The 12,736-nt window shown below is 37.7% G+C and overlaps 1 protein-coding gene across 1 annotated transcript in view; it reads left to right on the top strand.

Annotated features, from left to right (window-relative positions):
- Nucleotides 1-12,736, top strand: part of fchsd2 (FCH and double SH3 domains 2) — a 99,515-nt gene that overhangs the window by 63,292 nt on the left and 23,487 nt on the right. Inside the window, exons 7-8 of the mRNA XM_082182957.1 lie at nucleotides 3,951-4,005; nucleotides 5,561-5,689. Of these exons, the coding sequence (XP_082039083.1) occupies nucleotides 3,951-4,005; nucleotides 5,561-5,689 (184 nt within the window). The remainder of the gene's footprint in view (nucleotides 1-3,950; nucleotides 4,006-5,560; nucleotides 5,690-12,736) is intronic.

Genomic DNA, 12,736 nt, shown 5'->3' with positions numbered 1-12,736 from the left:
CTCTCTTATATATATTTCTCTTTTTTACCTGGATGTGGCATTTGAATGATTCGTGGTCTTTTATGGCTTCCAGTTTTAGGTTTTTAGTCCCAACAATGAAACTAGGGCTGGGCGATATGGACCAAAAGTCATATCCCGATTATTTAGGCTGAATATCGATATACGATATATATCCCGATATTTTTTCCGCAAAGTGAGAGCAAATGTTCAGTCAAAGTCAAAGCCAAATATGACATGTCACAAGTAGTTTTATTGAAACCGGCTATTTCCACACACACAAGTACTGTCCCCCTTAACTTAACATAAATTGTAAGAATATGACTAATAGTAAAGACTAGTACTAATAAATAAACATTAGGCCTATGCTAAAGCTATTAAATAGCAGTTCCAAACTAGTTTTTGTTAATACAATGTTGGTATGAGCCACTAGAGTCATTTAAAAATATAAAAAATAACACAAAGAAAAATAAAGTGGCATTTTGGGGTTAATATGGAAACGACAGTTACCATGGTGAATACACAATATTAACAATAACTGTTAATGAACCATGGAAACTGCTCCTGGTGAATAGTATGAAAATCATCCCTGCATTACTTTTATTTTGTGTAATTTACAACGTAACGGCGTTGCATGCTCGTAGTTTATTTTGCACTTTATATACAGTGAGGCGATACACAGCGCGCGCCGCCACATTTGCGCGTGCATTTGAAGAGTGTTCGCTATGAGAACAGGATAACGGCTGACGTGACAGGACAAGAAAGTTCGTTTTTCTGAGGTGAAAGACTTTATTTCAGCGTACACTTATGTCCTCTAAAAGTGTCCGCCGTCTGTGTGAAACAGTATATTTTTATTTACCCGCCACGGTGGCCGGTAGGTGAAGCGAATTTACCCGCCACAACACAAAATCACCCGCATTTGGCTGGTGGCGGGTGCTAATTTCCATCCCTGGTCCATTCACCCAAAAATTTGACACTTCAGAACGTTCATAAAGAAATCGTGAAATAAATCTATATGAATCGAGCAGTTTAATCCACAGCGAACATAAACAGAAGCTCAAAAGTGCGTAACAAGCGAGAATGAACCTCATTGGTTCTCATGCTTGACCTTCCGTCACTAAATGTTTATATGTGAATATAAGCTTAAATTCAATCTGTTCATCATATAAAGTGATCGTGAATCCTTCAGAAGACGTGGATTAAACTGCTCTGTTCAAATGGATTTATTTTACAATCTCTTTATGAATGTTTTGAACCATCAGAGTTTTGGGTGATTGAACTCTGATTTCTTTAAAAATATCTTCATTTGTGTTCCGAGGATGAATAAAAGTCTTATGGTTTTTGAATGACATGAGGGTGAGTAGTTGATGACAGAATTAAAAATGTTGGGTGCACTAACCCTTTAAATAATCATTTATGGATTTAGCAGACACTTTTATCTAAAATGACTTTCATAACATTCAATGTACGCTTTATCACATGCTCTCCTTGGGAATCAAACCCATGAACTTGCCATTGCTAGTGCCGTGCTCTACTGTTTGAGCGACATGGAATGTTGTATCCATAAAACTGTGCATATCTTGGAATTGGAATTTAAAATGTTATTGCGCTGAGCAGTTTTCCGCCTTTATAGAAGATGTTCAGCTCAGAATCACAAACTTAAAATGTCCTCAGCATTAAAGATGTGTCGCTGAGTTGATATGCCTTCATTAAATATGTATTTCTTTGGCTGATACTTAAGCCCCCAGTAGGGAATACCCCGCTCTGTTCAAAGCAATTTATTAGCCCGATGCAGAATTTGTTAAACACACTCAACCATCTCTCTTCATCTTCAAGGGCCATTTGTACCCACACTACAATTGCCATTTCAAAGCCTCTGCCAAAACCGGATTAGACAGAGAGGCGAAAGACGAGTCCAGTGGCATGGCGTTGTGAGCTCCTCGCTCAGTTCTTCTATTGATTTTGGCTATCGATGTTGCCCTGCTTGTTTAGCATGGCTGGCAGTAAAGCTGAATTAGAATCAGTTATTGTTCTCAGCAGCAGAAGGAAGATGGGAGAGAATCTGTCGGTTTCCTTAATTTTCATGCAGACTTAATGAATCAAAGTGTATCAGATTCCAGAGCAACTCTGATTTCTAATGAATGGGGCTCTGTGATGAGGAAGTTATCTTTGAATCCAGACATAAACGCAGAAAATTAGATGTTTAGAAATTCTTCAAACAACTTTTAATGACTTTTCATAGATGGATAGTGCAATTTTGCCTGTCCTTTTATTTTTTTGACTCTTGAATTTAAACATAGTTGGTTATAAAAACCTTATTTAAAGTTATTCCAAACCCATGTGACTTTTTCGTGGAAGGCAATAGTAGTAGTTTTAAAGCATGTCATCGGGCCTGTTTACACCTGGTCACTTCATGAGTTTTCTCTGATCGGATAGCTATCAGATCATGTAAAGACCAGGTGTAAATGCCCTCCAAAAACGCTTTCTAGACTGATTTAAATCTGATCACTCAAAACCACTTCAGGAAGTGGTTTAAGACACGTTCCAAAAGAAACTGGACAAGTGTAAACGCATCTGGTTGTTGAAGCCACATATGTAAATTTGACGACTCCCAAAATGGTAATAAAAAAACATTTAACATGCAAAATATGCTGATGATAAATAAAATGAAGCTCATATCTGTTGCTTTGGTTGACCTGAATTTACATATAGCGCTGGAATTGAAGATCGGATTTACATTTGTTTTGTGGAGACACATTTACGTGGCCAACTGTAAATGGGACAGTTTCAACAATTCAGATGGCTGTCCTATCAGTAAAAAAATGCATGAAGTGATCAGGTGTAAACAGGCCCTTAGATGCTCTTTTCTATAAAGTGACCAAAAAACACCATAGTCCGTACAATGTATGTGCTGTATTCGTAATCTTCTGAAGTCATGTGATTGCTTTGTTTGAGGAACAGCCTCAAATATAATTTATTTTCTGAAAGTCTCATTTGTGCCTCCAAATTTTCAAGCTTTGCACATTAGGATGCCAAGTCCTGCAGTTTGACGTCAGTGCCACTAAATGGCTTTGTTTTTAAATCTGAATATGCAGAAGCATGAATGAGAGCTAGTGGAGGGCAGCGTTTTTTACTATTATTTATAGTATTTATTAATATTTTGAATTAGCTTTTATTTATATATTTTTATACATTTTTATTTTAGTTTTAGTCATTTTGATATGTGCTTTTGTTGTTTTTATTAGTTATATTATATATATTGACTAATTTAGTTATATTTAATTTTTAGTTTGTCATTTTAGTATATATTTTAGTTAGTTGCCAAGGACGAATTTCTCATTTTTGCTTTTTAAGTTTTCCATCTAATAATTTTTATGTCAATTAGCAATATAATAGTTTTAGTTTTTACATTTTAGTTAGCTATAACAACACTGGTGGAGGGGAGGATTTTCAGCTCATATCAAATTATATTTGGGTCTGTTTCTCATCCAGAGCTGTCATATGACTTCAGAAGATATTGAATATAGTGCACATTCACAACTTTATTGATGTTTTTATGATGTCATTTTTCCGTTATGGAGCTGTCATTGTATAGTTGAGAGCAGTGTGGACATTGTTCAAAATATCTCCTGTTGTGTTCTTCAGAAAAAAGTCAAACATGTTTGGAATGACATGAGAGTGAATAAGTGATTAATTTTGGGGTCAACTGTACCTTTAAGATAATAAGTTATCTCAGTGATGGTATAACCAGATTTTTGCCAGTTTTTATAAATCCTCTTCCTTCCTTTCACTGGTTGCTGGAGTGATGTACTCTAGTTTGATTTTATAATGTCTGTTTCTTCCTCCGCACGTATCTGGGAAGGTTTTGATCCGGGCTTTCATTTATCCTGCTTGTTCCTTCCTCTGGGTCTGATATGTCTGTGATTTATAATACCTGCTCTGTTTTTTCTCAGGTCAAAGCTGGGCCTGTTCCAATCCAGGATAAGTTTACAGAAGGCCAGTGTAAAGGTAAACACCCCTGTCTGTCCGTTTTTTTTTTTTTAAAGAAACATTTAGCTTCCGATCTAAAACCTGGTCTGCTCTTTAGTGTGACAGGCCATGTGTGTTTGGGTCTTCTGTCAGACACATTATAACTGGGTTGGAGTGTTATTAAAGGATTTATGAAAACAAAAATGATTTTATTTTATTTTTTTCATATTTTACTCAGCTGAATTCTTTACTTTCTTCTGAGAAAAAAAAAGGTTTTGAGCTTTTTCCATACAATAGGTAGTAGACACTGATGAGCCAAAACATTATGACCACTCGCAGGTGAAGCAACACATGTTGATCAACAATGTCACACATCCAGTTCTAATTGTTATGGCCAACTGACAGGGTCAGAGAATCTCTGAAATGGCAAGGCTTGTGGGTTGTTCCTGGTCAAGAGGTGTGGGAACCTACGGACAATGGTCCCGAGGAGCGACAAACCACAAAACTGTGACAGGGGTTTGGGCGTCCAAAGCTTATTGATGCACAAGGGAAACGAAGGCTATTCAGAGGACAGAGGCTGGTCCGAACTGTATTGTGGCACAAGTCACTGACATTTTTATTGATGTTATGGGAGAAATGTGTAACAACATCGCACCCTGCTGCATAAGGTGCTGTGGAGACTCAGACTGGTCAGGGTGAGAAGAAAGCACCTACAATGGGAACACAAGCATCAGAACTAGAACTTGGAGCAGTGGAAGAAGGTAATGTGGTCCAATGAGTCCCATTTGCCTTACATCATGTGGACAGCCATGTATATCTGCGTCGTTTATGGGGAAGTGATGGCACCTCGATGCACTGTGGGACGAGGACAGCTGGCGGAGGGTGTGTGATCATGCTCTGTGCGATGTTTTACTTGGACTGTCTTATCATATGAATGTCAGTTTGACACTTGCCACCTACCTAAATTTTGCTGTAAATTAGGTACACCCCTTCATGACAAATATCACTCTCTGATGGCAGTGGCCTCTTTCAGCAGGATAATGCACACTGCCACACATTTTTCAGGAATGGTTTAAGGAATATGATGGAGAGTTCAAGGTGTTCCCCTGGCCGACAAATTCCCCAGATATCAATCTGATTGAGCATCTGTGGGATGTGCTGGACCAATTCCAATCCATGATGTCTCCACCTCGCAACTTACAGGACTGGAATGAGCTGCTGCTAACGTCTTGGTGCCAGAAACCACAGGACACCTTCAGAGGGTCTTGTAGAGTCCATGTCTCGGCAGGTCGGCGCTGTTTGGGTGGCACGCGAATGAACAGAGATATTAGGCAGGTGGTCATAATATTTTGGCTAATTGGTGTACACTTTCCAAAAAAGAACAAAAATTCACCATAAAAGTAGTCCATACAACTCAAGCGCTTTAAAGTCTTATAGCTGTAAGTGAAAAAAAAATAAAACATTTGCATTTAACTGATGGTGGTTCAGGTCAAATGATACAGTGTTGGAATGACATGACATGAACTCTCTCTTTAAATGGATGTTCCAGAATATTGCACTTCTTGAAGTTTTGGACCTTGTGTGTGTGTTACAGTTGAAAGCAAAGAGAAGCGATTGTAACTCCAAAGCGACCCATGCAAGGAACGAATATCTTCTCACACTGGCGGCGGCTAACGCACACCACGACCGCTACTACCAGACCGACCTGGTCAACTGCATCAAGGTGAGCACAGCAAATTAGTGTTATTTATATGCTATTATAGTATTTATTATTATGTTTCATGTTTTTATTTTTGCATTTTCAGTTCTAATTTTATTTAATTTTTTTTAGCATTTTGTTATGAGATTTTGTCATTTATTAGTTGTTTTCTATTTTGCTTTTTTTCTCAGTTTTAGTCATTTTAGTGCTTGAACTTAAGTTTATTTCATCTAAAACTTTAAGTTTTTCATCTAATATTTATATTTTATTTTATTAAAGTAACTGTTTATTAAAGCACATAATGAATTCTTCAGTAAAAAGGAAATTTGCTTTGATAAAATCATGAACATGTGGTTGTGCATTATTGGGTGGAGTTTGCTCCATGTCAACAGTGCGTAACTTAATTTGTCTAAATATTAGAGTTTTGATTTTCATGATTTCAGTGTTGTTGGTGGAGTATTGCACATGTCTTTTATACCGTTTTAAACGAGTCATGTCTATTGGCATGAATCTAGTACAGTGGGGCAGACAGTGATGTAATCTATGTGCAGATCAAACTATGTACTTCCTGTGTAGATTTCCTCACAGGAAAAAGCTCCTTCACAGAGAGAAATATCTGCATGCTTTCTTTCCTTGCCCAGTATTGCTCATTTATAACTGGACAAGAGCCATCTAGTCTTATGTCACTAAGTATTTTTGCATACATCCACATTTTTAAAAGTTGTAAAAACTATATTACCACCATTCTGGTGACGTATTCAGTCTGTTTATGTTTTATAATATCTCCTCAGGTATTTATAATAAGCTAATTTGTGGTAGTTATCAGCCTTGTGTTGTGCATGTAAACACACTCACTGACTGGAGACGGTATTGTTGTTTCTCTCTTGTGCAGATGTTAAATGCATGTAATGCGTGATTATGCAATTGAATGTTTGGTGTTTGTGGTCCAGCATATCTGGTTGTGTGTGTAATAGACAGAAGTTGGCTAGAACATCGAAGCACGTCTGGTATGTGTTCCGTTCTGCTTCATGCTCTCAGGGTCACAGCACAGCGCCTCTACGCTCATGGGACTTTAGCACAGCTTAGAGAACAAGAATGGTACTTTTTTTATTCTATTCTAACTTAAAGTCAACATGAAATCGCATTTGCAACCCATTTTATTTCCAAATGAAAACTGTATAGTCCAGTCACAAACAATACTAGTGACTATCATGAGCTGCAACGTCAAAGACAGCAGATGGAGAATATACATATTCACCCTTTATTTAAATAATATTATAAAATTTGTGTTAAAGATTTTGTAATCGTATTACATAGTTTTTCTTGGAGTCTTCAATTGTTTTATTTGTGATAATGCAATGAAGCCTGCCAAATTGTGCGGACGTAATTTTTGGCCAGGCTGTCATACAAAGAAATTATGAACACATGCAAAAACAAGAGAGAATCAACAAAATATTAATAGCTGGTTATGTTGTAGTCAATGTATTAGTGTTGCAGTCAAGACCACCTAAATTGAGACTCAAGACCAAGACCAGACCATATTCATGAAAACAGCTCTCTTGCTCTCGTGATACTGCTTAATTATATCATAATTATGCTATAATATAAGCAAGATCTAGGAGTAGGTTATTAATTTTTGAAGAAAGAGATGAAGATGATTGTTTTCTCTCCCTTTTGGAATAATGTGCACTGATGAATTGTGCACTCAGGAACATGTATTAGAACCGTAAATGGGGACTTTTTTTTATTTCATATTGACCTTATCAAACCTCATGCACCGCCTGAGCCCGTATGCAAAGATATTTATATCCAATTATTCAGGGCTTGAAATATGACAAGTGTCCGCTCCTGATCTTGTGCAGTCGGGTCAGTGGATGTATGTGCCAGTATAAATCTTTGCTTCATCTCCACACACTGACAGTAGCTCCAGTCATGGCCTTATTTAGTGATGCAAAATCTCTTGAATTCTTCAACATCCTTCTTAATCTTAGACCATTGGGAACAGATATCTTGGAGAATGTGCTTGCCAAGATGACCGCCACATCCCCAAAGATACACATCAACCTCTGGGCAAACATTTCTAAATCTGGCATCAGTGTGTATGCTTGTTGCATTAGAAATTAGGAGTTTTATGTCCAAAGTTTTAAAGAGAAGTTCTGTATGAATGTACTGTATGAATTGTAACTGGAAAATTTTTCAGTATCATTGTTTGTGTTCTGTAGTTCAACTATTAGCTTAACTGTTGACTATTTACAGCTGCCAAGCAACTTTCATTTACATTTATTAATTTAACAGATGCTTTTATCCAAAGCACCATTAGGCAGCAGGTTTATTCTGGGATATTTTTTGGAAAATGTTTTTAGTAAGATGACACCTTTAGAATGGACATTTGTATACATTAACTATATTTTTAGGGCCCCATCACCAATGGTGTGAGGAACCTCTTTGATTTTGTCCTTTTATTATGTTTTATGGTTGGTTGGTTTGTTTATTCTTTTATTTGAACCTTTATTTTATTCCACCTTGTTTGCATTAATCATCGATCTACTTGTACTTTTATCTAAAGCAACTTCACAGGTCACAATCACATGTTTGCATATATCAACCATTTTGTTAATTTCCTCAGTTGTTGTATACCAGATTGATTTATCTATTGTTTAAATCATTCTCTCTCATTTCTGCTATTTTGCTCGTGATCAGACCAGACGAACGTTTACTCTGCATATTTCCACTTGACCACGTCTCGTACTGTAAGTCTCTATCAGTTTTGTCCTGTCACTGTGTTCAGAACCGAACTGATAGTCTCCTCCTGTTCTTACCGGAGGACATCATCTGTGTTCCACCCGCTTCATGTTTGACTCCGAGCGATATGAATGCAATCTGAGAGAATCTGGCTTAAATTATTGATGGATGGAGAGTCAGTGCTTCAGGCCCACCCAGCTGCCGAAAGACCGGCTCAGTACAGCCCTTCTCATCATTTCCCATTGGCTGAGACATAACCTTGGTTATGGTCAACATACTGTAGCTCTATATCTATATCTTGATTATTCACAAGAGTAGTCTCATCTGTCATATTTCCAGACATATTCTTTAATATATATTCCATTGCTGTCAGGGCAGATTTACAGAATGCTAGTCTTCTGTTTTCCCATCTTACTTCTATTTTTTTCTGCATTGTGCTTTTTTTAAGCTCTATGAACAGTATTTGTGGCGTGATGTCAATTACCACAGAAAATAATGTTGACTTGTCCCTTAGGGTTTATTTATTTATTTAAAAAGTAGAAGTCACAATTATAGTAATGCACTTCCAATTAGAGTCTATGGGGCCTGCATTCAAGAGAAATTTGTTGTTGAAATTTGTCCTTTTTGAGGTCAGAATACTGTTCTTATGTGTTGCTGACACATTTCCTGTGCTTTACAGATACATAATGTATTTTTGGTGTCCTTGCGCATATTAACTAGATTTACAAGGTCATTCATTTAATAATTGAGAAGCCTGAAACATTTCTTTTTGCTTGTGCTGAGTCTTGACACACACTCACTCACCAGCCACTTTATTTGGTACACCTTGCTAGTACCGGGTTGCCTTAATTCTTAAAAGTGCCTTAATTCTTCGTGGCATAGATTCAACAATGTGCTGGAAATTCCTCTGAGATTTTGGTCCATATTGACATGATAGCATCACGCATTTGCTGCAGATTCATGATGCGACTCTCCCCTTTCCAGCACATCCTAAAGGTGCTCTGTTGGATTGAGATCTGGTGACTGTGGTGGAGGCCATTTGAGGATAGGCAACTCATTGTCATGTTCAGGAAACCAGTTTGAGATGATTTGAGCTGTTGCGTTATCCTGCTGGAAGTAACCATGAGAAGATGAGTACACTGTGGTCATAAAGGGATGTACATAGTCAGCAATAATACTCAGGTATGCTGTGGTGTTTAAATGATGCTCAATTGACCCAAAGTGTGCCAAGAAAATATCCCCCTCACTATTACACCACCAGCAAACTGAACCGTTGATGCAAGGCTGAATGTATCCATTATTTCATGTTGTTTATTCCAAATTATGACACTACCATCTGAATGTTGCAGCAGAAATCGATCCTCATCGGACCAGGCAACGGTTTTCCAGTCTTCTATTGTCCAATTTTGGTGAGCCTGTGCGAATTGTAGCCTCAGTTTCCTGTTCTTATCTGACAGGAGTGTCACCGGTGTGTTCTTCTGCTGCTGTCCATCTACTTCAAGGGTGGACGCGTTCAGAGATGCTCATCTGCAGAAATTGTTTTGTTTTTTAGCCTTTTTATCAGCTCAAACCAGTCTGGCCATTCGTCTCTCACCTCTGTCATCAACAAGGCATTTTTCGCCCACAAAACTGCCACTTGCTGGATATTTTCTCTTTTCCAGACCATTCTCTGTAAACCCTAGAGATGGTTGTGCATGGAAATCCCAGCAGATCATCAGTTTCTGAAATACTCAGACCAGCCCATCTGGCAACAACAACCATGCAGTGTTCAAAAACACTTAAAGTCCCCCTGTGGTGAAAATTCTGTTTTTATGTTGTTTATATGTTCATGTGTTGTTTTTAATTTGCTTTAGAGAAACCATGTGCAAATTCATAAGTCAATACCTCTCTCTCTTTCTTAGCGTTATTCCCACTCTATTTGCTGGGTCTGCTTCTCACACACGATTTGGCACAGGTTTTACACAGGTTTCTGTCACAACCCAGCACTGAGAGCACTGGGACACATTCACACTCACACTATACAACAATTTGGCTTATCCAATCCACCTAACCTGCATGTCTTTGGACTGTGGGTGAAACCGGAGCTGACAGGGAGAACATGCAAACTCCACACAATAAAGCAATAAACCGGGTGAATGATGTATATTACGATTTTATGATGAACTATATGCCTTTCTCTACTGATGTTCTGAGTTGTTCAAAGCGTTTCTGATGATTGTTAAAGGAAGCTGACTCTGAGATGGCGAACGGGAACATGGTTTGTGTAACATTAGCAGCACATTATTAGCTGTTTGACAACATAGTCAAGCAAAAGGCTAGTCATATATTAATTACCGTTATGTGTCCGACGTTGTAAAGAGTAATACCATTGTGCAGCGTTTACCTCAGTAAGTTGGCTGAGTGGATCTCTGAGCTGGTGTGATTGGTGGAGTGGAGGCGGGGCTAATTTGCATATCCATGGATCGTGTATACTACACGATGCAAGGGTGTAGAGTTACATTCAAGCTATTTTAAGGCATGAAGATTTTTTTTTCACTTTTTTTGTAAATGTGTAATTTTGGTGATCAAATATGAGTTTTAAGAGATACAATATTGATTGCTGGGGGACTTTAAATCACCTTTCTTCCCCATCTGATGCTAAGTTTGAACTTCAGCAGATCGTCTTGATCATGTATACATGCCTAAATGCAATGAGTTGCTGCCATGTGATTGAACAAGTGTACCTAATAAAGTGGCCGGTGAATGTGTGTGTGTGTATTTATATATAATGTATATACACATTTCAGTAGGTTTCACTTTTAGTCCTGATTTTGTCTTAAATGTTTAACAGCACAAAATCAGAAGAAAGAGAGAGGGGAAATTCTGCTTTCAAGATTGGTTGTGGGTTTTCCGTGCAGTTTGTCATTGCTGTGTTGTTTTGTTACTAGTAAATGTGTGCGGAAAGAGGGGAGATATGCGTGTATCTATATTTCAGTAGGTTTCTCTTTTAGTCCTGATTTTGTCTTAAATTTTTAACGGCACAAAATCGGAAGAAAGAGAGAAAGGAAATTCTGCTTTCAAGATTGGTAGTGGGTTTTCCCCGCAGTGTTGTCATCGCTGTATTGTTTTGTACTTGTAAATGTGTGAGGAAAGAGGTGAGATATGCGTTTGTTTCGCAAGTATTCTTAGCTCTTGTTCCTGTTTTTGCGTGTGAACCAGCCGGCATCTATATATATATATATACAAACACCATCAGCATTGTGTCACACTTCTGCTTTGGGTATGTATAGAAAGATGACATTTACTTAACTCTGAGAAAATGTGGCACATATCTACAAACAACACGCCTGCTGAGAGCTTAAAGGAGTAGCGCACCCAAAAATTAAAATTCTGTCATCGTTTTCTCATCTTATCTTTTCCAAACCAGTGGAACCCAAAAGGAGACATTTAGGCAGAATGTCTCTTCTGAATGAAAATAGACAGTGTCATATTATGTCAAATATTATTGTTTTTCATTTATCTCTTGACCAATTACTGACTTGTATCTATGGGTTTAAAACAACGAGGGTGATGACAGAATTTCCTTTGAAGCGAACTTAGCATGTAAATCACTATTTAAACTCAGTCAGTAAGAGTTTTTGGAAAGAAAATAATACTACTTTTCAGTAAGGATGCATTAAATTGATCAAACGTGACAGTAAAGACAGTATAATGTTTCAAGATATTCTATTTTAAAGGGGTCATGTGCTGCATTGTTTTATTATTTTATTTTTCCTAGGTTGCACTTATAATGTTAGTATCATTTGTACATCAAAAATTGTCATAATTTAGAAATAAAAGCCATTTTTCCGACCGTGCTTTTAGCCTCTGTTTGAAGGAGCGTGTCTACTGTGAGACTTCAGTGTAAACGCCCACTGCTGTGATTGGCTGACATATTTGCATTGGAAATAGCTACGTATTACATGTTGAACTCTCTCAAAACTTTTATCATGTTTTTACTATTTCAGCTGTCGAGGTTAACTAATAGTGAAAAGGGTAGATTATAGCATACTTTTTAGATCTGTGGCATTATATCTAGATCGTGGCATAAAAAGTTGCAGTGATGAGCATTACAGCCGATCACAGACATGTTGCGCGCATGAATGCAGTGATCTCGTCATATAACTCGCATGAATGCTTTCAGTATAACTAACAGTGCAAACACGATGTAAATAAGAGGGTCGTTAACTTGATTGTAACGAAAGTCACTGATAAACTTGCGCCGTTTGATTGACAGCTCCAGAGATTGTAAAGGGAGCTTTCTTTGACAGTGGTAACGATGTAGAAGTAGGCGTTGATCTTCTTCTGCAG

Source organism: Leuciscus leuciscus (genome assembly GCF_965113295.1).
Source record: "Leuciscus leuciscus genome assembly, chromosome: 10".
In the NCBI taxonomy this organism is placed as follows: Eukaryota; Metazoa; Chordata; class Actinopteri; order Cypriniformes; family Leuciscidae; genus Leuciscus; species Leuciscus leuciscus.
This window is presented reverse-complemented; position numbering and strand designations above follow the sequence as displayed.